Below are 27,267 nucleotides of genomic sequence, written 5' to 3' on the forward strand. Positions count from 1 at the left end.
GTTGTTCTTAGAGCAGAGAATCATGGAAAGGTTACAGCACTGAAGGAGGCCAATCAGTCCATCAAGTCCGTGCCAGTTCTATGCATGAGCAATCCGGCCAGTCCCACTCCCCCGCCCCATCCCCGTAGCCCTGCAAATTTTTTCCTTTCAAGTACTTATCCAGTTCCCTTTTGAAGGCCATGATTGAATCTGCCTCCACCACCCCCTCAGGCAGTACATTCCAGATCCTCACCATTGTCGCTGTGTAAAAAAGTTTTTCCTCATGTCAACTTTGGTTCTTTTGCCAATCACGTTAAATCTATGTACTCTGGTTCTTGACCCTTCCACCAATGGGAACAGTTTCTCTCTATCTACTCTGTCTAGACCCTTCATGAATTTGAATACTTTCATCAAATCTCCTCAACCATCTCAGTTCCAAGGAGAACAATCCCAGCTTCTCCAATCTATCCACATAACTAAAGTTCCTCATCCCTGGATTCATTCTAGTAAATCTCTACTGCACCCTCTCTAAGGCCTTCACATCTTTCCTAAAGTGCAGTGCCCAGAACTGGACACAATACTCCAGGTGTGGCTGAATCAGTGTTTAACAAAGGTTCATCATGACTTCCTTGCTTTTGTACTCTCTGCCTCTGTTTATAAAACCCAGGATCCTGTATGCTTTTTTTAAAACCACTTCCTCAACCTGCCCTGCCACCTTCAACGATTTGTGTACATATACCCCCCGATCTCTCTGTTCCTGTACCCCTTTTAGAATATATTGCCTCTCCTCGTTCTTCCTACCGAAATGTATCACTTCGCATTTTTCTGCAATAAATTTCATCTGCCACGTGTCTGCCCGTTCCACCAGCCTGTCTATATCCTCTTGAAGTCTATCACTATCCTCCTCACTGTTCACTACACTTCCAAGTTTTGTGTCATGAGCAAATTTGGAAATTGTGCCCTGTTTACCCAGGTCCAAACTATAGATCAAGAAAAGCAATGGTCCCAGCACCAACCCCTGGGCAACACCAGGAACCTCCTCCAGTGTGACAAACAAACGTTCGCCACTACTCTCTGCTTCCTGTTACTTAGCCGATTTCTGTATCCTTGCTGTTACCTGCCCCTTTTATTCCGTGGGCTTCAATCTTGATGACACTTTATCAAACACCTTTTGAAAGTCCATATACACCACATCAACTGCATTGCCCTCATCTACCCTCTCTTACCTCATCAAAAAACTCTATTAAACACGATTATAACAATCTTATTCCAGTGTTCAAAATCATGAAGGGTTTAGATAGTTAAGGAGAAACTGATTCCAGTGGCTGAAGGGTCAGTAACCAGAGGACACAGATTTAAGGTAATTGGCAAAAGAGCCAGAGGTGAGATGAGGAGAATTTTTTTTTTAAAAACACAGCGAGTTATGATGATCTGGAATGCGCTGCCTGAAAGGGCGGTGGAAACAGATTCAAGAGTAAGTTTCCAAAAGGAATTGGATAAATACTTGAAGGAGAGAAAAATGCAGGGCTACGAGGAAAGAGCAGGGGGAGCGGGAGTAATTGGATCGCCCTTTCAAAGAGCCGGCGCAGGCATGATGGGCCGAATGGCCTCCTTCTGTGCTGCAAGATTCTATGATTCTAAGTACAGCGATTTAAAACAAGGTAGTCCATCATCAGCAATGAGCTGAGTGACCAATTAAACAGTTTCAATTTTGGTCAAGAAAAGTTGGTCAACACACCAGGAGAATTCCCTACACTGATCTTCAGTCAGAAGACAGAGCCTCCGGTTTAGTCTCATCTGAAGAATGCTAACCAAAGGATGGACCTTCATACATTCCTTGATCAATAGCTTCTTCTGTAAAGCCGGTACTTACACTTTGGTTTCATAGTCCTTCCAGGCTTTTTCAATGAGTTTCTTCGGGTCCTGTAAATATAGAATAAAGACCAGTTTAATTTACCTCTGGAGGGGTTGCAAAGTGAACATACATCTGCCACACTGGATGATGTCAGCCACTACTGGAATGGGTAGCCTGTAGAAGTGTGAAGGCGACTCGCACTCCCTCTCTCCGTCCCCCTTCTCTCTCCCTCCCCCTTCTCCCTGCAATCACAGCCACAAAGCACAGAGGTCAGGGCTGAATAATTTAGGCAACTGATGAAGCAGACAACTCAATGGGGAGTCTGTGTTCAAGCTCAGTTCCCGAAAACACACTCCAAAAATACCACAGTTAGACAATGCTGCAACACAATATCATTAGAATTTCAGAATAAATACATTCATAGTAGCAGGCTCAATATTACATTGCTGACCACATCTTTTCATCCTCCTCTCTTTGCAAGCACAATCACTTCTCTCAGTGTACTTTATCTTAACAGCTTTTCTCCAGAGAACAGACAGAGATCTTTGATGTTACTTTCATAACATAGCCCATCACCCGAGAAACCACATACATGGAATCAAGTTATAAGTCGGGTGGAGATCAAAGAGCCAGCACGGGCACAATGGGCCGAATAGTCCCCTTCAGTGCTGTATGATTCTTATGAGATGGGCCAGTGTGGTGTTCCTTGGACTGCAATTCAATCCAGACTGACTAAAGGGGGCATTAATTCAATAGGAGACTAAATATCTCCCTCGCTTGTCAGCTGTAAAGGACCCCAACACATGACAACATTAAGCAGACTCAGCTCCTTTCTTAGTGGCCATGAATTCACAACATGGATCAATCCAAACCTCATCAAATTAGCAATCTTACTCAAGACAGGTCATCGGGAATACTAGTGCACAAAATGGAAATGTCACACTGGTGGTGGAAGGAAAGCTCATAGGAGGCATGGGGTTAAGGCACATTGTTGGGTCACAGTAATGGGAACATCTGGCCACAATAGATTGGACATGGAAAGCCTCAATACTGACATTAAATGGAGTAGGAAAAGTGAGGAAAATGTTCCATGTCCCAGTGGTGACTTTCACTGAAATATTAAAACAGATATAATTTCCATTTGTGTTGCCATTTCCAGTGATGTAACAGATAGTGCACATAGCTGTCTAACCAATAAAGAATGGACATCAAACATTGTATTACAGGCACACTGAGCCATCTCAGGCCGTGGCTCAGAGAGGCGACAATTTCATTTCGGAATTCTGCCCAAGTACAAAGCCTTATTCATTTCATTTTATTTAAAAAGGGGTGCCATGTTTCAAGTTAAACCCAGAGTATGAGTAATATCACTTTCACATCGGTACTCGGAGTGACTCCAGAAGACGGAGTCCAGGTGCTACCCGAAGACTGGCAGCATTTCTCCCCGCACCCCCACACCATCCCCCTGCCTCACACCATCCTCTTTTCCCCCTCCCCCCAACCTCATGCCAAGTCTACTCCAAAACAAAGTCTGCTACAGATTCACTCCAATAAAGCGTTGCCAGGGTGAAAGGGATATACAGAGGGAACATAAAAGAGCTCCCAATGGCTCAATAAATCTATGCAGTGAATAGCTGACACACACACACACACATACACAAGAAACAAATATCCTCTGTCTGGGCCAAGTTAGCTTAGCTGGGACTGCAGTAGGTTGTGATATAATTGGGCTCAACTCCCTGAGCTAGGGAAGGGCAGAACTAATTGCTGGTGTAGATTCTACACAGTATCCTCCACTCAATAAAGGAAGGCCAATAGGTTAGTGGGATAGTTCTCTCCACCTACCACCCGCTTAGTATCACACTTGCGGCAGCAGACTCTAAGCCTCTGTAAGCCACTTAGTTAACCACTGAGCCTCTCAGAGGTCCTGAAATTTGCAGGGCTGGAGAGGGCGGAATATTTAAATTCCACCCGGGCCGCGGTGGGCAAGAATTTGTAGCGGAACCTCGCTACATGCCCCGATTTAGGATTTAACCACCAGTGAGACAACAATGCTACAAATAGTCCATTTTCAAACCTCCAGGCCCACAAAATTCAACCAGACCAAAAAAAATATTAGCATACATAGTGGGATGGCCCAACTCTGATTGGACGTATTCCGGGAGATTTCATCACCTGACGTCCGCCCCTCCCGCCATTGGTCGCCCAACACATCCATCCTCGCGGAGCCTTGCCTTCCCGCGGCCAACCGGAAAGCGAACAGACTCTGGATGATTCTTGACTGTCAGTCAATCAGGTAACAAACAGCCTTCCCCTCTCCCATCTGCAATATTTTTATAACTAATAAACAAAACGTTCAAAGAAAATGAAAAAAAAAAATGTATTTAATGATTTTTCTCCCGGGTGTTGCTCGAAGCAACGTCCGGGAGATTAATCTTCAATTCCTGGAGACTGCAGGCCAATCTAGGAGGGTTAGCACTCCTAGGTCCAGAATGCCAAAGCTACTGTATTAGATGGGGGCCTGCAGCCCATAATTTGGGCACCCTGACTCACAGGACAAAACTTAATGGCATCTCACGTAGTATGAAATCAAAGATCCAAAATCAAGTCTCCTAACTGCACGGTCACTGTTCTCCTACACCACAGCCAAGATCAGTTACACAACTTGGCTGAACACCAGTAGTAAGGTTACAATCCTTCAAAAGACAAGATAAAAAGACAAGTAACTTCACCCCTTTTCCTTCTTTCAAATCCCCCTTGAGCAGACTGTCCAGCGGAAAGGAAAGGATGTTGTTCATGTTTTGAGTCTGTAAGCAGATAATCAACTACCATTAGAATCCTTCATGGAAAAAGGACAATACAGTTTTTAAAGACAAGGTTTCACAGCAATAAAGCATTTTGCAAAATTGCCTGACTCTGGACAAAACCACCACCTCAGGATGCCCCAAACCCTAACGCTGTAGTGTAGTCACTGTTGTAATGTAGAAACGCAGCAGCCAATTTGCGCACAGCAAGATCCCACAAACAGCAATGTGATAATGACCAGATCATCTGCTTTTAGTGATGTTGATCGAGGGATAAATATTGGCCAGGACATCGGGGAGAACTCACCTGCTCTTCTTCGAAATAGTGCCGTAGGATTTCTTATGTCCACCTGAGGGGGCAGAGGGGCCTCGGTTTAACATCTCATCCGAAAGGCGGCCCCTCAGACAGTGCAGCACTCCCTCAGTACCGCACTGGAGTAAATGAAAGGCAAGCCCACCTTTAAATGTCAACCGTGGCTCAGTGGGTGGCACTCTCGCCTCTGGGTCAAAAGGTCGTGGGTTCAAGTCCCACTCCAAAGACAGGAGCACAAAATCTAGAGTGACACTCCCAGTGCCAGTACTGAGGGAGTGCTGCACCATCGGAGATGCCGTCTTTTGGATGGGACGTTAAAACAGAGGCCCTGTCTGCCCTCCAGGTGAACGTATAGAATCATAGAAAATTTATGGCACAGAAGGAGGCATTCGGCCCATCGTGTCCACACCAGCCAAAAATGAGCCACCCAACCTAATCCCACTTTCCAGCACTTGTAGGTTACAGCACTTCAGGTGCATATCCAGATACTTTTTAAATGTAATGAGGGTTTCTGCCTCTACCACCCTTTCAGGCAGTGAGTTCCAGACCCCCACCCACCCTCTGGGTGAAAATTTTTCCTCAACTCCCCTCTAATCCTTCTACCAATCAGTTTAAATCTATGCCCCCTGGTCACTGACCCCTCTGCTAAGGGAAATAGGTCCTCCCTATCCACTCTATCTAGGCCCCCTCATAATTTTGTACACCTCAATTAAATCACCCCTCAGCCTCCTCTGTTCCAAGGAAAACAACCTCAGCCTATCCAATCTTTCCTCATAGCTTAGATTCTCCAGTCCTGGCAACATCCTTGTAAACCTCCTCTGTACCCTCTCTAGTGCAATCACATCTTTCCTGTAATGTGGTGACCAGAACTGTACGCAGTACTCAAGCTGTGGCCTAACCAATGTTTTTAAACAGTTCTAGCATAACCTCCCTGCTCTTATATTCTATGCCTCGGCTAATAAAGGAAAGTATCCCAAATACCTTCTTAACCACCTTATCTGCCTGTCCTGCTACCTTCAGGGATCTGTGAACATGCACTCCAAGGTCCCTCACTTCTTCTACACCTCTCAGCATCCTCCTATTTATTGTGTATTCCCTTACCTTGTTTGCCCTCCCCAAATACACGTAGAAGATCCCACGGCCACTATTTCGAAGAAGAGCAGGGGAGTTCTCCCCAGTGTCCTGACCAATATTTATCCCACAACCAACATCACTAAAAACAGATTATCTGGTCATTATCACATTGCTGTTTGTGGGATCTTGCTGTGCACAAATTGGCTGCTGTGTTTCCTACATTACGACAGTGATTACACTTCAAAAATATTTCATTGGCTGCAAAGCACTTTGGGACATCCTGAGGTCATGAAAGGCACGATATAAATATAAGTCTTTCTTTACTGGATTATTAAGAACCCCAACAAGATCAATCATGTGGTTTAAAAAAATGCCGTGAGGATGCTGCACTCTGATATTTGAGAGAGATCAGTCATAGTTTGGCCATTCCTAATGAAAGGGAAATATAAGCCTGTTGCTGTAGCAACCATGACCCATGTTCTAAGAAATACAGTCTGAAAGGACTTTCTTTTTAATGTGGAAAACAAGATTCATTTTTTTCCCCCAAACCTGAAGGACGTTATTGTGCTTTAAAAATAAATATCTTCCTGAAGTCTCAGGCCATGTGAATTGTGATGTTTACACAGTTCTCCAGCTGGCTACATTATGGATTAAAATGTGTTTTTGAAACCTGTAAACTTTAAACAGTTTAACTAATGCTATCTTCGCGCAATTGGTAACTGGAGCTGGGCGCGATCCAGCAAGATGACTCCAAAAATACGAGGAGAGACTATTCACTGCAACAGGAAAGGCCAAGAATGAATGAGATAGAAATGCACAAGATTAATCAGGGGTTTTGATAAAGGGAGAAACCAGTTCCACTGAGTCAGTAACGAGAGGGCACGTGTGAGAATGTGGAACTTGCTACCACACGGACTAGTTGAGGCGAACAGCATAGGTGTACTTAAAAAGGGAAGCTAGATAAGCACGAGGGAGAAGGGAATAGAAGGATATGGTGAGATGACGTAAAAGATGGAAGGAGGCTTGTGTGGAGCAAAAAGACTGGCATAGATCAGTTGGGCTGAATGGCCTGTTTCTGTGCTGTAAATTCTATGTAAAATTAGGATCAAAAATAAAATGAAGCGAGAGGTTTTTGCCTCAACTGCTCTATTCGGGAGCTCATGCCACCTCTTCATCATTCTTTATGATGAAGAGATTCAGCCCCAGATTTGCCTGGTATTACTTTGATCCAGTGTCCACTTTTCAAACACTCAGAATTTAAAGTAATTTCCCAAATTTACCTTTCTGTATGGTTTGCTGTCTCATCTAATCCAAGAACACCTCATAGACATCTCTATTCATCGGTCATTAATTTAACAGGGCAGGCCACAGAGTATGGAAAGGGTTAATCAGACTGTCCTGAAGTCTACCAATGTTAGACTACGATTGATTTCTCTTTATGTTGTAGTAATGCTAACCTTCAACCTTGGCCTGTTAAGCAGGGAGGTCCGAGTCAGCTTGGAGTGGTGACCACTGGGCTATTGGGCCTGCACTGACCCTGTAGCAATGGTCAGTTTCAGGATGAAGTAATAAGATATTTAATTAAAAACATGCCATTGCACACTGGTTCATAAAGTTTCAGGGAACATTAATCATTGGAGGAAGCACTGAGGTTAGCAAGGGCACAGAATGTACTCTGGGTGGGGGACTTCAATGTCCATCACCAAGAGTGGCTCGGTAGCACCACTACTGACCGAGCTGGCCGAATCCTGAAGGACATAGCTGCCAGACTGAGCCTGCAGCAGGTGGTGAGCGAACCAACACGAGGGGAAAAACTTACTTCACCTCGTCCTCACTAATCTACCTGTCGCAAATGCATCTGTCCACGACAGTATTGGTAGGAGTGACCACCGCACAGTCCTCGTGGAGATGAAGTCCCGTCTTCGCACTGAGGATACCATCCAACGTGTTGTGTGGCACTACCACCGTGCTAAATGGGATAGATTCAGAACAGATCCAGCAGCTCAAAACTGGGCATCCATGAGGTGCTGTGGGCCATCAGCAGTAGCAGAATTGTATTCCAGCACAATCAGGGCAGTGTCCGAGGCCCAACCATCTTCAGCTGCTTCATCAATGACCTTCCCTCCATCATAAGGTCAGAAATGGGGATGTTCGCTGATGACTGCACAGTGTTCAGTTCCATTCGCAACCCCTCAGATAATGAAGCAGTCCGAGCCCGCATGCAGCAAGACTTGGACAACATCCAGGCTTGGGCTGATAAGTGGCAAGTAACATTCGCGCCAGATAAGTGCCAGGCAATGACCATCTCCAACAAGAGAGAGTCTAACCACCTCCCCTTGACATTCAACGGCATTACCATCGCCGAATCCCCCACCATCAACATCCTGGGGGTCACCATTGACCAGAAACTTAACTGGACCAGCCATATAAATACTGTGGCTACAAGAGCAGGTCAGAGGCTGGGTATTCTACGGCGAGTGGCTCACCTCCTGACTCCCCAAAGCCTTTCCACCATCTACAAGGCACAAGTCAGGAGTGTGATGGAATACTCTCCACTTGCCTGGATGAGTGCAGCTCCAACAACACACAAGAAGCTCAACACCATCCAGGACAAAGCAGCCCGCTTGATTGGCACCCCATCCACCACCATAAACATTCACTCCCTTCACCACCGGCGCACTGTGGCTGCAGTGTGCACCATCCACAGGATGCACTGCAGCAACTCGCCAAGGCTTCTTCGACAGCACCTCCCAAACCCGCGACCTCTACCACCTAGAAGGACAAGGGCAGCAGGCGCATGGGAACAACACCATCTGCACGTTCCCCTCCAAGTCACACACCATCCAGACTTGGAAATATATCGCCGTTCCTTCATTGTCGCTGGGTCAAAATCCTGGAACTCCCTTCCTAACAGCACTGTGGGAGAACCGTCACCACACGGACTGCAGCGGTTCAAGAAGGCGGCTCACCACCACCTTCTCAAGGGCAATTAGGGATGGGCAATAAATGCCGGCCTTGCCAGCGACGCCCACATCCCGTGAACGAATTTAAAAAAAAATTTTTTAAATCTAACCTCATGGCCCGCAATATTCCTCACTCTACCATTACCAACAAGCCAGGGATCAACCCTGGTTCAATGTGGAGTGTAGAAGAGCATGCCAGGAGCAGCACCAGGCGTACCTAAAAATGAGGTGCCAACGTGGTGAAGCTACAACTCAGGACTACATGCATGCTAAACAGCAGAAGCAACATGCTATGGACAGAGCTAAGCGATTCCACAACCAACGGATCAGATCAAAGCTCTGCAGTCCTGCCACATCCAGTCGTGAATAGCGGTAGACAATTAAACAACTAACAGGAGGAGGAGGCGGCTCTGTAAACATCCCCATCCTCAATGATGGCGGAGTCCAGCGTGAGAGTGCAAAAGACAAGGCTGAAGCATTTGCAACCATCTTCAGCCAGAAGTGCCGAGTGGATAATGCATCTCTGCCTCCTCCCGATATCCCCACCATCACGGAAGCCACTCTTCAGCCAATTCAATTCACTCCACGTGATATCAAGAAACGGCTGAGTGCACTGGATACAGCAAAGGCTATGGGCCCCGACAACGTCCCAGCTGTAGTGTTGAAGACTTGTGCTCCAGAACTAGCCGCGTCTCTAGCCAAACTGTTTCAGTACAGCTACAACACTGGCATTTACCTGACAATGTGGAAAATTGCCTAGGTATGTCCTGTCCACAAAAAGCAGGACAAATCCAATCCGGCCAATTACCGCCCCATCAGTTTAATCTCAATCATCAACAAAGTGATGGAAGGTGTCGTCGACAGTGCTATCAAGCGGCACTTACTCACCAATAACCTGCTCACCGATGCTCAGTTTGGGTTCCGCCAGGACCACTCGGCTCCAGACCTCATTACAGCCTTGGTCCAAACATGGACAAAAGAGCTGAATTCCAGAGGTGAGGTGAGAGTGACTGCCCTTGACATCAAGGCAGCATTTGACCAAGTGTGGCACCAAGGAGCCCTCGTAAAATTGAAGTCAATGGGAATCAGGGGGAAAACCCTCCAGTGGCTGGAGTCATACCTAGCACAAAGGAAGATGGTAGTGGTTGTTGGAGGCCAATCATCTCAGCCCCACGACATTGCTGCAGGAGTTCCTCAGGGCAGTGTCCTAGGCCCAACCATCTTCAGCTACTTCATCAATGACCTTCCCTCCATCATAAGGTCAGAAATGGGGATGTTCGCTGATGATTGCACAGTGTTCAGTTCCATTCGCAACTCCTCAAATAATGAAGCAGTCCGAGCCTGCATACAGCAAGACCTGGACAACATCCAGGCTTGGGCTGATAAGTGGCAAGTAACATTCGCGCCAGACAAGTGCCAGGCAATGACCATCTCCATCAAGAGAGTCTAACCACCTCCCCTTGACATTCAACGGCATTGCCATCACCAAACCCCCTACCATCAACATCCTGGGGGTCACCATTGACAAGAAACTTAACTGGACCAGCCATATAAATACAGTGGCTACAAGAGCAGGTCAGAGGCTGGGTATTCTGCGGCAAGTGACTCACCTCCTGACTCCCCAAAGCCTTTCCACCATCTACAAGGCACAAGTCAGGAGTGTGATGGAATACTCTCCACTTGCCTGGATGAGTGCAGCTCCAACAACACTCAAGAAGCTCGACACCATCCAGGACAAAGCAGCCCGCTTGATTGGCACCCCATCCACCACCCTAAACATTCACTCCCTTCACCACCGGCGCACAGTGGCTGCAGTGTGCACCATCCACAGGATGCACTGCAGCAACTCGCCAAGGCTTCTTCGACAGCACCTCCCAAACCCGCGACCTCTATCACCTAGAAGGACAAGGGCAGCAGGCACATGGGAACACCACCACCTGCACGTTCCCCTCCAAGTCACACACCATCCCGACTTGGAAATATATCACCGTTCCTTCATCGTCGCTGGGTCAAAATCCTGGAACTCCCTTCCTAACAGCACTGTGGGAGAACTTTCACCACACGGACTGCAATGGTTCAAGGCGGCGGCTCACCACCACCTTCTCAAGGGCAATTAGGGATGGGCAATAAATGCCGGCCTCGCCAGCGACGCCCACATCACATGAACAAATAAAAAGTGTGGGAAAACAGTTAATTCTGCAAAGGAAAACCCCTGGACATACATCATCCTTTTTAAATGGTATCAATGATAAAGAAACAAAGACAGACTTATAATTAAAGGTTTCACTTGGTAGAATAAGATAACAAAATATGGGAGTTATACAGATTGAATTAGCCCAATGGTAAATGAGCTCATTAAGGAAAATTTAAAGTTATTGATCAGGGATACGTCAACTAAATTCTCCTTAAACGGAGTTGTATTTTAACTTTTATATAATCATGTAATGCAGAAATATGTAGAGGGGAGTGAGAAATGTATAAAAACTGGCTGTAATGAATATTTGGATTCGTAAAGGCCTGAGGTACAGAGCTCAGAACACGTTTGAATCGCCAACCAACCATCATCAGGGGTGGTTGTAAGTACGACCTTTTAAGTGTATGTTTAAGTACTATTGCACGTGCTGTGTGCTCAATAAACCTGACACCTGACTTCAATGTTCAAAAATCTTACGCTTACAACCGCACTCGATAAACTCCGTGGTTATGGAGAGCTCAGCCAGCTTACCAGATTCTTGAAGAGTGCCGTTACTTCACGCGTGAACACGCCCAGGTTCAGGAAGCCCGTGGACAGCTCGTTCTTGTTTTGAGATAGATGGTGGTTCCCAAAGCTCTCCAGAACTTCAATGTACTGCTCTTCATTCTCCACATGCGCTGGACACCAACACAAGAAAAAACAAAAAAGGAGAGAGAGAGTGAGAAAGAGAGAGATTCACTGGATAGCCAGGCACACCTGTGATAATCCCCATGTTCAAACAGCGAATCAACAGCCAGTGTTGGAAGGTCTCCCAAGCGTGCACTCTCCAGCAGCTACGGTGGAGAGGGGGAACCCAGGTCAACTCATCTCCTCGTTGGTCCAGGAGCACAGAGGCCAACTCTGGCATCACTACATCTAGCCCAGCTCAGATCAGTTAACTCAGCACAGGTCAGGGATTAAATGCTTGGGCCGGGAGGGGAATGGGAGTGGGCAAGGTGAGAGGGGTCTCAGTACCACAGTGTATTGACCAACTGGACCATCAAGGAAGCTAGCAAAGAATTTCATCTATATTTTATAGAATTTCTATAGCGAGGTAACGGGACTAACTGATTGCTCTTACAAAGAGTCGACACAGGTTCGATGGGCTGAATGGCCTCCTTCTGTGCTGTAACCATGGTAGGATTCTTCTATTTTATTATCTGAAAACACTTGAATATGTAAATGATATCCCCCATTAAAAAGTCAATTCAAAATAAACGTTACATATCAACTGTGACAATACCCCCGAACTGAGCCGTGGCTCAGTGGGGCGCACTCTCCCCTCGAGTCAGAAGGTCGTGGGTTCAAGTCCCACTCCAGAGACTGGAGCACAAAATCCAGGCTGACACTCCCAGTGCAGTACTGCGGGAGTACTGCACTGTCAGAGGTGAGGTCTATCAGACGAGACGTTAAACAGAGGCCCCGTCTGTCCTCTCAAGTGGACGTAAACGATCCCATGGCACGATTCAAAGACGACTAGGGGAGCTCTCCCCAGTGTCCTGGCCAATATTTATCCCACAACCAACATCACAAACAGATTATCTGGTCATTATCACATTGCTGTTTGTGGGATCTTGCTGTGCGCAAATTGCCTGCCGCATTTCCTACATTACAACAGTGACTACACTTCAGAAAAGTACTTCATTGGTTGTAAAATGCTTTGGGACGTTCGGAGGTCGTGCAAGGTGTTCTATGAATGCTATTTCTTTCTTTTATCCTAACAGAAGTCATAGAACCATAGAAGTTTACAATGATTGAACAACATTGCATCAAGAAATTGCTCCTAAACACGCTCAGTGAAATCACTGAGTCAACAGCTTCAGGAGATAACATTTGGGTCCGAGGCAAAAGTGGGGATTTTAAGAAAGTGAAATTAGGGCAGCCCCACTGGGTTCATCTAAAAAAAAATCATTAGCTGTCCACGGTATAATAGGGAAAGAGAGCAAGAGAAGTTTCAGGAGGTCGTCAGGGAGCGGAAATCACTTCAACAATTGGATGATAATCCATTCACCCTTAAGCCAATGTAAATATAATTCCCACCACCAAGGCTCAGATGATTGACATCCCATCGTTCAGTTTCAGCTGTGCGGTGGGATTAGTCACATTTTTGACTGGCTATGGGCCTTACGAGAAAGGAAAGCAACACATTTTTCCCCCAGTACAACACAAACGATGGGCCTCCCGCCAAGCAACAGTTTCATTCTTGGAAGAGAATGCCATGAGGCTAAAGGAAAGGGGGTTAAACTCTAGATCGCCACAAATTCTATGGGGGGGGGGGGAAAAGAGAGAATTAGCCCCCAGGTCATTTGAAGTTTGTTTTATTGGCCCAAGTCTTGCTGGAGTGGGGCATCTCACAGCGTGCTTGGTTAGTCAGACTTTTTCCTGCACCATTAAACTCAAAAAAAAATTTTGCGCCATAACTGGCTGGCAGTGCGAGCTGGTAACAGGGCATCTGGGACCTTAGTGAACGATGGGACCAACGGTCTCTCTTCTTAACCAATGAGATTTAAGGATCGAGAAAGAAACAGGAACGACGGAGGAGGAAATCTGGTGAATCAGAGTCAAATCAGAATGAGAAATAAGAGAGAGAGAGGGAAAGAAAGATTGGATCAAGAGAGAGGGGAAAAAGAGGCAGAAAGGAAAAAGGAGATTATAGATGACGAAGAGAAAGAACCTTCATCCAATGACCTGCTGAGGCCTAAAGAGAACATCAGAAGATGTATGCAAACAGGAGACACAGGAGTTGATGGGCAGGGAAGGACATTTATCTAGGTTAAAATTCACCAGGAGGTTATCCCTCAAGTGGCTTCACAACATTAGAACAGTCCATTGCTGACTTGGCTCAATAAATGGCAAATCACTGAGGCTAAATGTAATACTAAAGATTCATTCACTCTCCCCTTTGGAAATGTTTTCACACAAGAAACTCTTTTGAGGTAATTACCCTCCATTTCTCTCTTCCCACCCACTGTACCCGAGAGGAGAGGATTGCCCCCTTGCAAAGTGCAGCTTTAGTCCATCCGACCGTCTCAAAAAAATCAACACGTTTGGATTGTGATCCCATCACCAAAAGTTTTAATTTGTGACTTACAGAGTCCAGAGGAGTGGATGGCTTTAACCAACTTCTTCATCTTCAGCAAGATAGTCTGATCCGCCTCCAGTGACTGCAAGGCAAAAAAAAAAAGAGCACCATCAGGCCACTTACAGCAAACCCAGCAACACAGAGAAACACCACTCCAACAGGCTGGACGCACAGCAGACCTCAAAACCAAGCGCAAATACAACAGAAGTGGCACAGACACGATGGGCCAAATGGCCTCCTTCTGTGCCGTAAATTTCTATGAAAAAAAATTTCTATGAGAAGTGACTGAACTTAACCCATAATCCTCTAGACACCCGCTCTCAAGATTCCCCAGTCTCTCCTTGTGGCCTTTCTCAGCACAATCTCTAGTTCCTGAATGTAACACAAGGAGACAGTGACCAGAACTGGACAGTGACCAGAACTGGACAGTGTACTCCAAGGTGCAGTCTGACCAGAGCCCTGCACAGTTTGAGTAAGAACTTCCTGTGGCTTGTACTCTGCTGTTTCAGTTACAGAGTTCTGAATTCTATTTGCTCTGTTGATTGCTGGGCAGCGATTGGACACATTGAGAAATCTCGAAGCATCGGTCGCTCAATATCTTTAGCGATTTTGACACTGTTCACGGTGTGACTTACTATCCTACACCAGTCAGTACTAGGGGTTGCCAACCCTCCAGGATTGGCCTGGAGTCTCCAGGAATTAAAGATTAATCTCCAGTACACTGTTGCAAGCAACACCCAGGAGAGAAATGGTAGGGGCATTAAAAAAAAGTGTTGTTTTCAATTTCTTTGAGCACTTTCATTTATTAGTTGTAAAAATAGTAAGATGGGAAAATTGGCTATTTAACAAGTCAAGAATCATCCAATTGAGTAACAAAGTTCAATTTGCACTTGGTGTGGGAAGGCGGGACATCACAAAGATGGACGTGTCGTGCGCCCAATGGCGGGGGGTGTGGGGCCAGGGTATTGTGAGGATTGACGTGTCGTGTGACCAATGGCTGGGGTGTGGGGGCGGGGTGGTTGCAGGCGAGCGCGCGGGTGATAAAACCTCCAGGAATACGTCCAGAGTTGGCAACCCCTAGTCTGTGCTAAATGCCCTCCGGTATTGATCTACCCACTTACATATTTGGCCCAACTCTTTCTCCAACCCCCAAGTTGCTTTCTTAGATTCAATTGCCCCTTCAAATAAAGCTGAGCCCAATCCACCCAGCACCCAGACGTATTGAGAGCAACTTAACGACATCGCTCAAAGTAATATGCAAATGACTAGATTCAGTACTACAGCAAATATTACATAGAAATTACAACAAGGAACCAGACCGTTCAGCCCAGCCAGTTTGTGTTGGTGTTTGATTACCATCTATACTCAGGCGGAGAACAATCACCTGTTCTCATTTAGCAAAAATTTTAAAAGACTTGCATTTATATAGCACCTTTCACGACCTCAGGACGTCCCAAGGATGCTTTACAGCCAATGATGTTCTTTTTGAAGTGTAGTCACTGTTGTAATGTAGGAAATACAGCAGCCAATTTGTGCACAGTAAGATCCCACAAACAGCAATGTAATAAATGACCAGATAATCTGTTTTAGTGATGGTGGTTGAGGGATAAATATTGGCCAGGACACGGAGAACTCCCTTGCTCTTCTTCGAATAGTGCTATGGGATCTTTTACAACCACCCGAGGGGGGCAAACCGAGCCTCGGTTTAACATCTCACCCGAAAGATGGCACTTCCGACAGTGCAGCACTCCCTCAGTACTGGTACCCGGAGTGTCAGCCTGGATTTTGTGCTCAAGTCTCTGGAGTGGGACTGGAACCCACAACCTTCTAACTCAAGAGGCGAGAGTGCTACTCTGAGTCACTGCATCCCATTTCCAGCAGCAGTCAATAGTCGATGATCAAGAATTTCCAGTGCTTGGCCCCCTTCCCAACACAGAAGGGCCGCGGCCAATTGCAACCCAATTACTGTCGAGGACCGACCACCGGCTCATGGCCAAGCCTGGGAGTCGAACCAGTGACCTCCTGGTCTAGTCTGCTCGTGTCGCTTCTAGGAAGGTCAAGCAGTGCAATAAATAACAGCTTTTATATTGGTGACGTGCAACTGATAGCTGGAGAATTGCAAGTTTGCTATCAGCTGTATTTGGAACTGTAAATAAACATGGAGAACGAAGCAACTCCTCCTGGTTAAAATCCTTCTGCCCTCATCGTCACTGCACCTCCCTCGCAGGTTCCCCCCCACCCCGACCCAGATGCTTCCAAGCAGATTATTCCCTGACAAAATTACATTGTTGTAAAATGATGTGAATTTTAGAAGGGTTCTGACTGTGTGCTTTGCAAGTCAGCAATAGCATATGCCATCTAATTTGCATATTGGGATGTCCCTGTGCTCATCTCCGGATATCAACCTTTGTTCAAAGTTCCCACGTTCCTTACTCCCATTGAATTGAAAGCTAAACAAACAAACAAGAAACTAACATCTCATAAAAAGGAATAGAATAGTCTCACACAGGGAGAACGCACCACTCCATCGGAACATGCCAACCTCTTGCTCCCTGCCCACCTCTCATTCCCAATTCTAAAATCCTATAGTTGATACCAGTTGGAGTGGCAGTGATTGGGAGGGAGGGAGGGGTGCAAAAATCTCCAAACCCCCAACAATGGGAGAGGACCATTTCATCCAGAGTTCACGTTACTGACGGAGATCCAGCAATCCCTGCTGACCGTGTACCTTCACTGGTTTCAGACAAGAGTTTAGCGTAGGTCAGGTTGATAGCAATGATCTAGGCTCACACGTGAGAACGGCCACATCAGGAGGGCACTAGAGGGCTACCAGCATCCACTAAACATTACCCAGTCAGTGCTTTCAGGAGCGAAGGAGAGAAGACTGCAAAAAAAAACACAAACTAACATTCCCTTTATTATTTATTGTGCGTCAATAAAGAATTACTGGCAACAGCCTATTGCATCAACTTGGAGTCCATCCAGATTCATAAAACAAAACAATACAGAGCTGCCTTTGTCCCACAGTCACTTCCCCGAGTTTAAAAGAAACACTTGTCCTTGAAGCGCGATCTGCTACCAGTTTTTTCTTGTCCCCTCCTGACTTTTGTTAGTGCCCTGGAACTGTTACCCTAACAGTCCTCCTGTGCCTCACCCGAGCACCAACTTCTACACGGGCAAGGTTATTCAACCAAGGCGGCTTCACAGCTGAATGCAATACTGGCGTGCCCTCCCCCCCCAAACACACACTAGTCACTGGGTAGTAAATCAGGAGCAGGAACCCTCGCTGATTTCCTCCTCCCAGACCAGGGCTGCTGAGGGCAATTCCAACGCCCCAGCTGAGATTGCCGAGCTCAGCCCAGACTGGGGGAAATCAGATGCAAGTGACTCTCGGGTCAGTGTAGCTCAGTTTCACGCCAGGCAGCGATGTAAAACAGCCAGCAGCTGCAATCAGTGAAGTTCAGCTACAAGGGCTAGTGCTGCATTCCTCTCTGCTCTTTCAGGCAGACACGAACCCATTTAAAATGGGTTAACATCAACCTTAAAGCAAACAAATTATGAGTGCAAGGGTTCATACACGAACTTCACTGGCCAGAAGATACCTCAGCAGGATATTTTTTAAAATAGAAAACATGCAAAGGCATCACATCTCCAATAATGTCTGCTAATCAATAACGTTTTACTTATTAGTTCAAATTTACAAAACCAATTAAGGCAGCTCAAAGTTAATCTAGTGTCCTCTGTGGATTGCTCTCTCACAGATGTCAGCTGCTCTAAAAGCAGAATTATCAGGACCCGAATCTGCTCAAAAGTTCCCCCAAGGCACTTCACCACTGGGGATATGGACCGACTACTGTCTACGGTACAAGTAAGACGTAACTTATCCTTCACAGAACCCTTGTATGGTATATTACTGCATTGTAGTCCACAACAGGACCATCTTAAAGAAAGAACTTGCATTTATCTACCGCCTTTCACATCCTCAGGATGTCCCAACGCACTTCGCAGCTAACAAAGTCCTTTTGAAGGGTCGTCACTGCGGCAGGGAAACACAGCAGCTAATTTTTGCACGGCAAGATCCCACAACGAGATTAGCATCCGTTTTAGTGATGGTTGAGGGATAAATATCGGCCATGACACCAGGGAGAACGCTCCTGCTCTTCTTCGTATAGTGCCATGGGATCCCCACCCAGATCCAAGCAAAAAGAACATCCCTGGCCCCTCTGCAGCACCCCCACCCTCCCCCCATCCACACCCCTAAATTGCGACACAAACGTCAGAATTTACATTATAACGAATCTGCCGACTCTGCCTCCTTCCGACAGTATTTTTAAATGCTAGAAAAATATTTTGATCCAGCGATTGTACGCAGTTTTTCTGTGTTACAGAGAGTTTGACCTTTTTCCAAGGGGTCCTTGGGTTAATCCGCCCCGTCCACCCGAGACGACAGGCAGGGGCCTCAGTTTAACATCTCATCCAAAAGGCGGAGAAACTTTTTCAAATTTGCATTTTTACTTATTAAAATGTTATCGCTCACTTTTTTTTTAAAAAAAAACCTTTTGCTCTCTCTTACATCAACTTGCATTTATATAGCGCCTTTAACGTAGTAAAATGCCCCAAGGCGCTCCGCAGGAGCGGTTTTCAAACAAACTTTGACACAGAGCCACATGAGATATTAGACGACCAAAAGCTTGGTCAAAGAGGTAGGTTTTAAGGAGCGACTTTAAAAAGGAGGCGGAGAGGTTTAGGGAGGGAATTCCAGAGCTTAGGGCCCAGGCAGCTGAAGGCACGGCCGCCAATGGTGGAGTGATGAAAATCAAGGATGTGCAAGTAGCAGCGCATTTTTGAGGTGCTGGAAAAGAATGCTTTAGAGTAGGAGTCAGTGTGATGAGTTTTAATTTCAACATAGCGAGCGTGTAGGGAGGAAGGAATTGTATATTCGGAACTACGATGAAGCAAGAGAGAAGTAGCTGTAGGGAACATCCATAAGGCATATTGAGGCGTGGGTAAGGGATAACAAGGAGGAGGGGAAAATGTTTAAAACATAAATACCTTACTTTCAACAGATGTTTTGGGCCTGGCATGCGAGAATGGTCACTGAGCCGATCGGGTACCAATGTGTTCATAGAATCATAGAGCACCGAAGCAGGCCATTTGGCCCATCGTGCCTGTGCCAGCTCTTTGAAAAAGAGCTATCCAATTAGTCTCACTCTCCTGCTCTTTCCCCATAGCCCTGCAATTTTTTCCCTTCAAGTATTATATCCAATTCCCTTTTGAAAGGGACTATTCAATCTCTTTCCACCACCCTATCAGGCAGTGCATTTCAGGTCATAACAACTCGCTGCATAAAAAAAAAAATTCTCCTCATCTCCCCCCTGGCTTTTTTGCCAATTATTCAAACTATTAATAAAATCAGACCTCCATTATAGTATCAGTGGGAGAGGAAGATGGCTATAGAAGACAATTGCCAAGATTTAACATTCCAATCTCATCAAAGGCATTTTCTGCTGATGCAAATACATTGATAACCTTTAATAACTGACACTGTGGGACACAGAAGTAGAGAGATAAAATGGACTTATTTTTTAAAAATGCCCTGGTAGCTCAACAAATCTTATGAACTGCGCACTCAACCACCTCAAAGTCAGCCTTTACTTCACCTGAAGCAAATGCCATGCCTACACGGAGAAAACATCCATCTCCTTGTCAATTCTGACAAAAGGTCAATCGACCTGTAATGTTAACTCTCTTTCTTTCTTTCTCCACAGATGCTGCCTGGCTTGCCGAGCGTTTCCAGCATTTTCGGTTTTCATTTCAGATTTCCAGCATCCGCAGTATTTTGCTTTTCGATTCATCTCCTTGCCCAGTTTGCAGAGAATCTCACCGTAAACCAAAGCCTTCGGGCAAACGCTGGGGACTGGCTTTTCAGGACGAGCGACAAATTCCACCCGCGCTCCAGCAATAGAGAGGGCCATTTATAATTTATTTTTCTAAGAATGGCACACGTCAAACCGGGTCAGATATCGAACCAATCAGCAGCGTACTTGGGGAAACCAGGCTTGGAAAATTGGGCGCCTCGATATGTTTGTGTACTTGCGGTCAAGCCTCTTAAAGAGTCAGTGTGCCAGAGGAATCAGACTCTGTACGTGGTCAATTTTCAGATGAGGAATCCAAAGTAGCTTTGGTGGAAAATATTAGGCAAAAAACTTGATACACAAAACTAATTGGAAAGGTGAATAAAATCAAACATTGATTAGGTTTTTCTTTCGTAGCAATAATACGACCAGAATCTTTAAAGAGGGGCTATTCCCATAAGGAAGTATTTTTTTTTAAATCAGTCATGTGGAGAAACTAGAGGAGTTGCAATTAATCTTCTCTGCTCTGAGTAGAACAAAGAGAGATTTAATAGGAGGCATTCAAAGTCATTAAGGATTTTGATAGAATAAATAAGGAAAAACGGTTTCCACTGGCAGGAGGGTCGGTAACCAAAGGACCCAGATTTAAGGTAATTGGCAAAAGAACCAGAAGGGAGGAGGGAAAATTTTTTACGCAGCGAGTTGTTATGATCTGGAATGCACTGCCTGAAAAGGAGGTGGAAGCAGATTCAGTAGTAACTTTCAAAAGGGAATTGGATAAATACTTTAAGGGTAATGATTTGCAGGGCTATGGGGAAAGGGAATAATTGGATAGATCTTTCAAAGAGCCGGCACAGGCATGATGGGCCGAATGGCCTCCTTCTGTGATGTATCATTCTATGATTCCATGAAATGCATCTTATTATTCCATAGTCCCCTATTCTCTCCTGAAGGTAGTGGCCCTGCCTGGAGTACAGCGGCAGCGATGCCAAAATCTCACCCAAGTGCCCATTCTCCATCTGCAAGAAAAGGGGCCGGGGGGGAAAGGCAGGGAGGTGGGACAGGCTATTCTACCACGGAAAGCACCACAGTCGAGAACAATCCTGCCCCCAGCTGACATCCACACTGTTCAGTGGAAGTCACAGGATTACAACCCTCACCCTATCCTTCACTCCTCCCTCACCCCCACCCCGAAAGTAGAGGAGTGTTGAGCCAATGTATAATGCCCCCATCGCTACCCCAGAAGTAACTGGCTCAGCACCGACCTATAACCGATGGTGCATTCACACACTGAGCTATCCAGACACTATTATTTTTATTTGTTCTTACTGTACACTTGTTCAGGCGGGTTAGAATTAATGACGTCATAAACTCAATTAGTGTCAGCGGTGGCTCAGTGGGGCGCACTCTCCCCTCGGATTCAGAAAGTCGTGGGTTCAAGTCCCACTCCAGAGACTTGAGCACATAATTCAGGTTGATGCTCCAGTACAGTACTGAGGGAGTGCTGCACTGTCAGAGGTGCCATCTTTTGGATGAGACATTAAACAGAGGCCCCATCTGCCCTCTCAGGTGGTTGGAATAGTGCCGCAGCATCTTTTACAAGGAAGAGCAGGGGAGTTCTCATCGGTGTCCCTCAACCAACATCATTAAAACAGATTATTTGGTCATTTATCACGTTGCTGTTTGTGGGATCTTGCTGTGCATAAATTGGCTGCTGTGTTTCCTACATTACAACAGTGACTACATTTCAAAAAGTACATCATTGGCTGTAAAGCATCTTTGGGACACCCCGCCGCGTGAAAGACGCTATATAAATGCAAGTCTTTTTTTAAAAAATGCTAAATATTGTCCTCCATGCGAGTGTAGATAGTGATCAAACACCAACACAAACTGGTTGGGCCGAATGGCCTGTTTCTTTGTTGTCATTGGCTGTGAAGCACTTTGGGACATCCTGAGGTCATGAAAGGTGCTGTAGAAATGCAAAGTTCTTTCCTTTCCATTCAATTGTTTTAGAAGAATTATCTGAATCAGACAGCGAGACATATCCACAAATGACAATTGCTGAAATTCCCCAAGTCAGTGACCATATCTGTTCCGATGTTAGTTCAGCTCCCTGAATTGTTGGGCGCTCATTATCAGCCCAAGCCATATTCTGGGAGTTGGCAAAGTCTGCTTTTAAATGTGCTAATCGTGTAACTTTAGGGCTTTCATACACAAACTGCAATAACCAATGATTTTAAATATTTGGAAATCAAACAGCCTTGCTCTGTTCAAATGTACTAGACAGGTGTGTCTGAGGTTTATGCCACTGTTTATCTGGAAAAAATGGGCCAAGGTGGAGGAAATTAAGTGACTGAATGTCATGTTTGAATTTCGACTACATAAGGGCTTTCTTTCAGCCTGTTCCCCAAGACAGGCCCATGACTCATGTCTCCCCCGTGCTAACTAATCATCCTTCCTCAATTGGACACGACCGAGATCACTGCTTGGCTGACTAGGAAGGAGAGGGACTTTTAAATGGACCTGGCCAATTTCCACTGCCCCTCCCAGAAGATCCGACTAAAGCAAATAACTTGCATTTATACAGCACCTTTTAACGTAGCAAAACAAGCCCAGAGCGCTTCACAGGTGCGTAATCAGACAAAAATTAACACCGTGTCAAAGGAGGCGACATTGGGGCAGGTGACCAAACACTTGGTCAAAGAGGTAGGTTTTAAGGAGCATCTTAAGAGGACAGAAAGGTGGAGAGGTTTAGGGAGGGAATCCTAGCGCTTAGGGCCCAAACCAATGGAAATGATCCTAGAGAAGAGAAACCCCAATGTAAAGGTCCAATACGACTGCCATTTGTTCTCCACTTTGTTGGAGGTATCCTCCAATATTTCATTGGCTGTAAAGCGTCTTTGGGTGTCCTGAGGTCACAAAAAACACTATATAAATGCAAGTCCTTTCTTTCTTTAATGCCTCACCTAAGCCGGCACTCTTCACGCGTGGGCTGGTTCAGTTGAGTGCCAGCAGGATATCTGAACTGCAGCCGAGCCCAAACTCACCTTCACCCCAGCACATACGCACTCTTTCCAGCAGGAGTCACTGCACAGCAAACAGGAGCAGGGTTAACTTTCTCCCGTTCCTTACCTCAGTGGCACTGAGGCCAACTGTAGTGTCCCAACCGCTGCACCAACTAGGGTTGGGTGCATCCCAGGGAGGTTTCACCCCAGTTTCTCTAGTCTTGCCACGTAACTGAAGTCGCCAATTTAGCTGCAGCGAGCCAAAAGCCACCCAGCAGTCTACAAGTAACCCCTGTGTATTTTAGTCTCCATCTCCGGTCCTTTGTTCCGACTCAGCCTGTTCCCAGCTGTGACTAGGGGTTGCCGACTCTGGTTGGGTGTATTCCTGGAGGTTTCATGACCTGCTGCCCCCGCCACACCCATACTCCCATCCTACAGCCGCATTGCCTTCTCATGGCCAATTGCAAAGGGAACAAGCTCTTGTTACCCAATTGGATTAATATTGACTGGTCAGCGAAACAGCCTTTTTTCCCCCCTCATCTCCAAAATTTTCTGTAACTAATAAATGAAAAAGTGTTCAAAGAAAATGAGAAACCACTACAATTTTGTTTATTGTTTCTATGATTTTTCTCTCGGGTGTTGTTCGCAGCAGTGACCTGGAGATTAATCTTCAATTCCTGGAGACTCCAGGCCAATCCTGGAGGGTTGCAAACCTCTAGTACCAACCGAGATCGTCCAACTCAGCTCACACCAGGGATGGGCCCCTGGCATTTCCTGGTCTGCAAGGCTCAGTCCCACACTAAACAACACTTTCAGCACATCAGCTAACGAGGGTGGATTTCTCTTTATTCCAGACACGATCCCCTATCCCCAATCCTCAGTGTTTTCTGTGCTCCCCCCAGCACCTCCCTCCCTTACCACACCATGTACAACGTGAGGAAGACGACAGTCAATCTGCCCCTACCTTTCACTAATAGCACTGTACGGTCGGCTCGCTGGTCTGGGGAGGTGGGAGCTTTCTTTTCTTTCCCCCGTAATACACAAGGGGTATTAAATATCTTCATGATCTTAATGCTTTATTCGATCTCAGCCATTTAATAACGCATTGGGAAGTGAAAACACAAAACCATTATGAGTTTATTTTCCCTTCTTCAGGTTCTGTGGTGCAAAAAATCAACGATTCTCAATCTTAATAACGAGACTCGATGGGAATTTGCTCCACCGGGTAACCAGCGTCTAGGAGAAACACAAGCGGGCACGATGGAGGACTGTCCTCTCTGCTCTCTCACTCCCCGACCAGCATTCCCCCACGTGGTAAATATCTCACTCCACCGTGTGGCGGCTTAGAATCAGAGAATAATACAGCGCAGGAGGCCATTTGGCCCATCGTGCCTGTGCCGGCTCTTCGAAAGAGCGATCCAGTTAATCCTACTCCCCTGCTCTTTCCCCGTAGCCCTGCAAATTTTTCCCTTTTCAAGTATTTATCCAATTCCCTTTTGAAAGTTACTATCGAATCTGCTTCCACCGCCCTTTCAGGCAGCGCATTCCAGGTCGTAACAACTCGCTGCCTAAAAAAAAAAATTCTCATCTTCCCCAGTTCTTTTGCCAATTACTTTAAATCTGTGTCCTCTGGTTACCGACCCTTCTGCCAATGGAAACAGTTTCTCCTTGTTTACTCTATCAAAACCATTCATGATTTTTTTTATATCAGGAGACCACAATGGCAGGAAATCAAAGACACGAATAGACGGATGTTTTGAATCAGTTGATTTATCAAACGCAGATAGTCAGCCTCTGCCTCAGTAGTGGGCAGAGTATGACCACTGCAATTGGTCTCAGCAACCCCTGGGCTGGGGAAATGGGGGGGGGGGGGGGGGGGGGGTTAAAAAAAATTCCCACTCCCAATTGCTATCCAGTTGACCTTTGCTGTAAGTGCAGGTTCAGGTACGGTCAGGAGACGATCAAGCGTCGCTGTGACGCCCCCTGTGGTTGAATAGTCCAGTGCCACTCTCAGCCTCGGTTGGCACATAAAGAGCTTTGGCATGGTACTGCAGGGCTGCCAATGGCCTGTGGAACTACACCCAATCACGAGTCAGTGCCTTCAGGAAAGCACAGATCAGCTAACTCAGCACAGCAATTTCAACGAGGACCAACACATCGCTCTGGTCGCTGAGGTTTCCTTAGCTTAGCTGCTCTGGGCTGTATAGGAGGCATTCCCCACAGGGAAGGGACCAGCAGAGGAAAGTCATCCTGCTCCTCCCACATAGCTCTCCTTGATGTCGTTACAAAGCAGTTCCTTTCTTTAGCACAGACGGCAGTGCTGCTGCAAAGTGTTTTCACGTCACACAGGGAGCCTCTCCCTGCAGTTGGGTCAGGCTCCAACAGCAACAACTTCCATATCCAGAGACTGGCACACAAAATCCAGGCCGACACTCCCAGTGCAGTACTGAGGGAGTGCTGCACTGTCGGAGGTGCCGTCTTTCGGACGCGACATTAAACAGAGGCCCTCTCGTGGATGTAAAAGATCCCATGGCATTATTTTGAAGACGATCAGGGGAGTTCTGCCCAGTGTCCTGGCCAATATTTATTGGTGTGGATTATTGGATTAGAAACCGGACTGAAATGATGACATTCGAGCTGCAGTACATAGTTTTAAGATGTTCTTTGCGCTTTTTAATTTGCACTATGGGTAGGTAGAGGTTTTTAAAATCACCGTTCTCACTGATGATGTCAGTTGCAGGGAAATTCCACAGGCACGGAACACATAAAGCTCGCTATTTGCCGTCTGCTGGTTGGCCGCAGCGATGTCAGAGGTCTGTCGCACGCACAGACGTGCACGCAGTCGCAGAAGTGGATCACGTGACAGATCACCACTCAAACCAACCTCACATGAAAGGGGGGGGAAGACACCTTTTAGTGAACCCTGAAAATTCAATGGCAGAGTGTGACAACAGGAGCCATGAAGACAGCCCGTGTCAGCACCCCATGTAGTGCTGAGTGGGCAGGCAATTGAAGTTTTATTCTCTTTAATTATTTATTCTTGGGACATTCTCCTTCATTTATTTATCGCCCATTCTTGGGTTCTTTAGGTGGTGGTGGGACCCACTACAGAAGAGTGTATTTTAGAGTCAGCACATACTGTAGTCCGTTTCTGTAACCTCCTCCAGCCCTACAACCCTCCGAGTTCTCTGCTCTCCTCCAATTCTGGCCTCTTGCGTATCCCCGATTTTCACTGATCCACCATTGGCGGCCGTGCCTTCAGCTGCCTGAACCCTAAGCTCTGGAATTCCCTCCCTAAACCTCTCTGTGTCTGTGTGTCTCTCTCTCTCTCCTCTAAGACGCTCCTTAAAACCTATCTCTTTGACCAAGCTTTTGGTCACCTGTCCTAATATCTCAACGTGGCTCGGTGTCAAATTTTGTCTGATAACGCTCCTTTGAAGCACCTTGGGACATTTCACTATGTTAAAGGTGCTATATAAATGCAAGTTGTTTTGATATGCAGTCACATGTAGGCCACATCAAGTAAGGGTCACCTGGCTCTGTTCCCTGAAGGAACTTAGTGAACCAGTTGAGTTGTATATCATTTTCTGGTGTCAGCCGGCAAATTGCCAGATTTAATGAATTCAGTTTCACAACTTGCTGTGGTGGAATTTGAACGTGACCTCTTGGTTGCTAGTCCAGTACCATCACACTGTATACATTTCAAGTTTCATCAATAGCTCCTGATGGTTCAATTGGGAATGACACTGCCCCAGCACGGAACTGAACCCCAAGACAGAGCAGGAAGGCTCCAGGTTCAACTCCCGGTCTGAGCTGAGCCAGGAGACGCCACTGGCTTCAGCAGCGCCCGAAGAGGTGTTCAAGATAATTAAAGGATTTGATAGGATAGACAGAGAAATTATTTCCTCTGGTGGGAGAGTCCAGAACAAGGGGGCATAAGCTTAAAATTAGAGCCAGGCCGTTCGGGGGTGTTGTCAGGAAACACATCACACAAGGGGAAGTGGAAACCTGGAACTCTCTCTCCCCCAAAAAGCTATTAAGGCTGAGTTGAGTTGAAAATTTCAAAACTGAGCAATAGATTTTTGTTAGGCAAAAGGTATTAAC

The 27,267-nt window shown here is 46.2% G+C and overlaps 1 protein-coding gene across 4 annotated transcripts in view; it reads right to left on the reverse strand.

Moving 5' to 3' along the window:
* LOC137342725 (arf-GAP with SH3 domain, ANK repeat and PH domain-containing protein 2-like) overlaps positions 1-27,267 on the reverse strand; it is a 75,221-nt gene that overhangs the window by 46,809 nt on the left and 1,145 nt on the right. For all 4 annotated transcript variants that reach the window (XM_068006877.1, XM_068006879.1, XM_068006880.1 and 1 more), the window contains exons 2-5: positions 14,313-14,385; positions 11,714-11,859; positions 4,567-4,641; positions 1,853-1,902 (exon numbers count right to left, since the gene is read on the reverse strand). In XM_068006877.1, the coding sequence (XP_067862978.1) occupies positions 1,853-1,902; positions 4,567-4,641; positions 11,714-11,859; positions 14,313-14,385 (344 nt within the window). The remainder of the gene's footprint in view (positions 1-1,852; positions 1,903-4,566; positions 4,642-11,713; positions 11,860-14,312; positions 14,386-27,267) is intronic.

The sequence above is a fragment of the Heptranchias perlo genome, chromosome 26, assembly GCF_035084215.1.
Source record: "Heptranchias perlo isolate sHepPer1 chromosome 26, sHepPer1.hap1, whole genome shotgun sequence".
Classification (NCBI taxonomy): Eukaryota; Metazoa; Chordata; class Chondrichthyes; order Hexanchiformes; family Hexanchidae; genus Heptranchias; species Heptranchias perlo.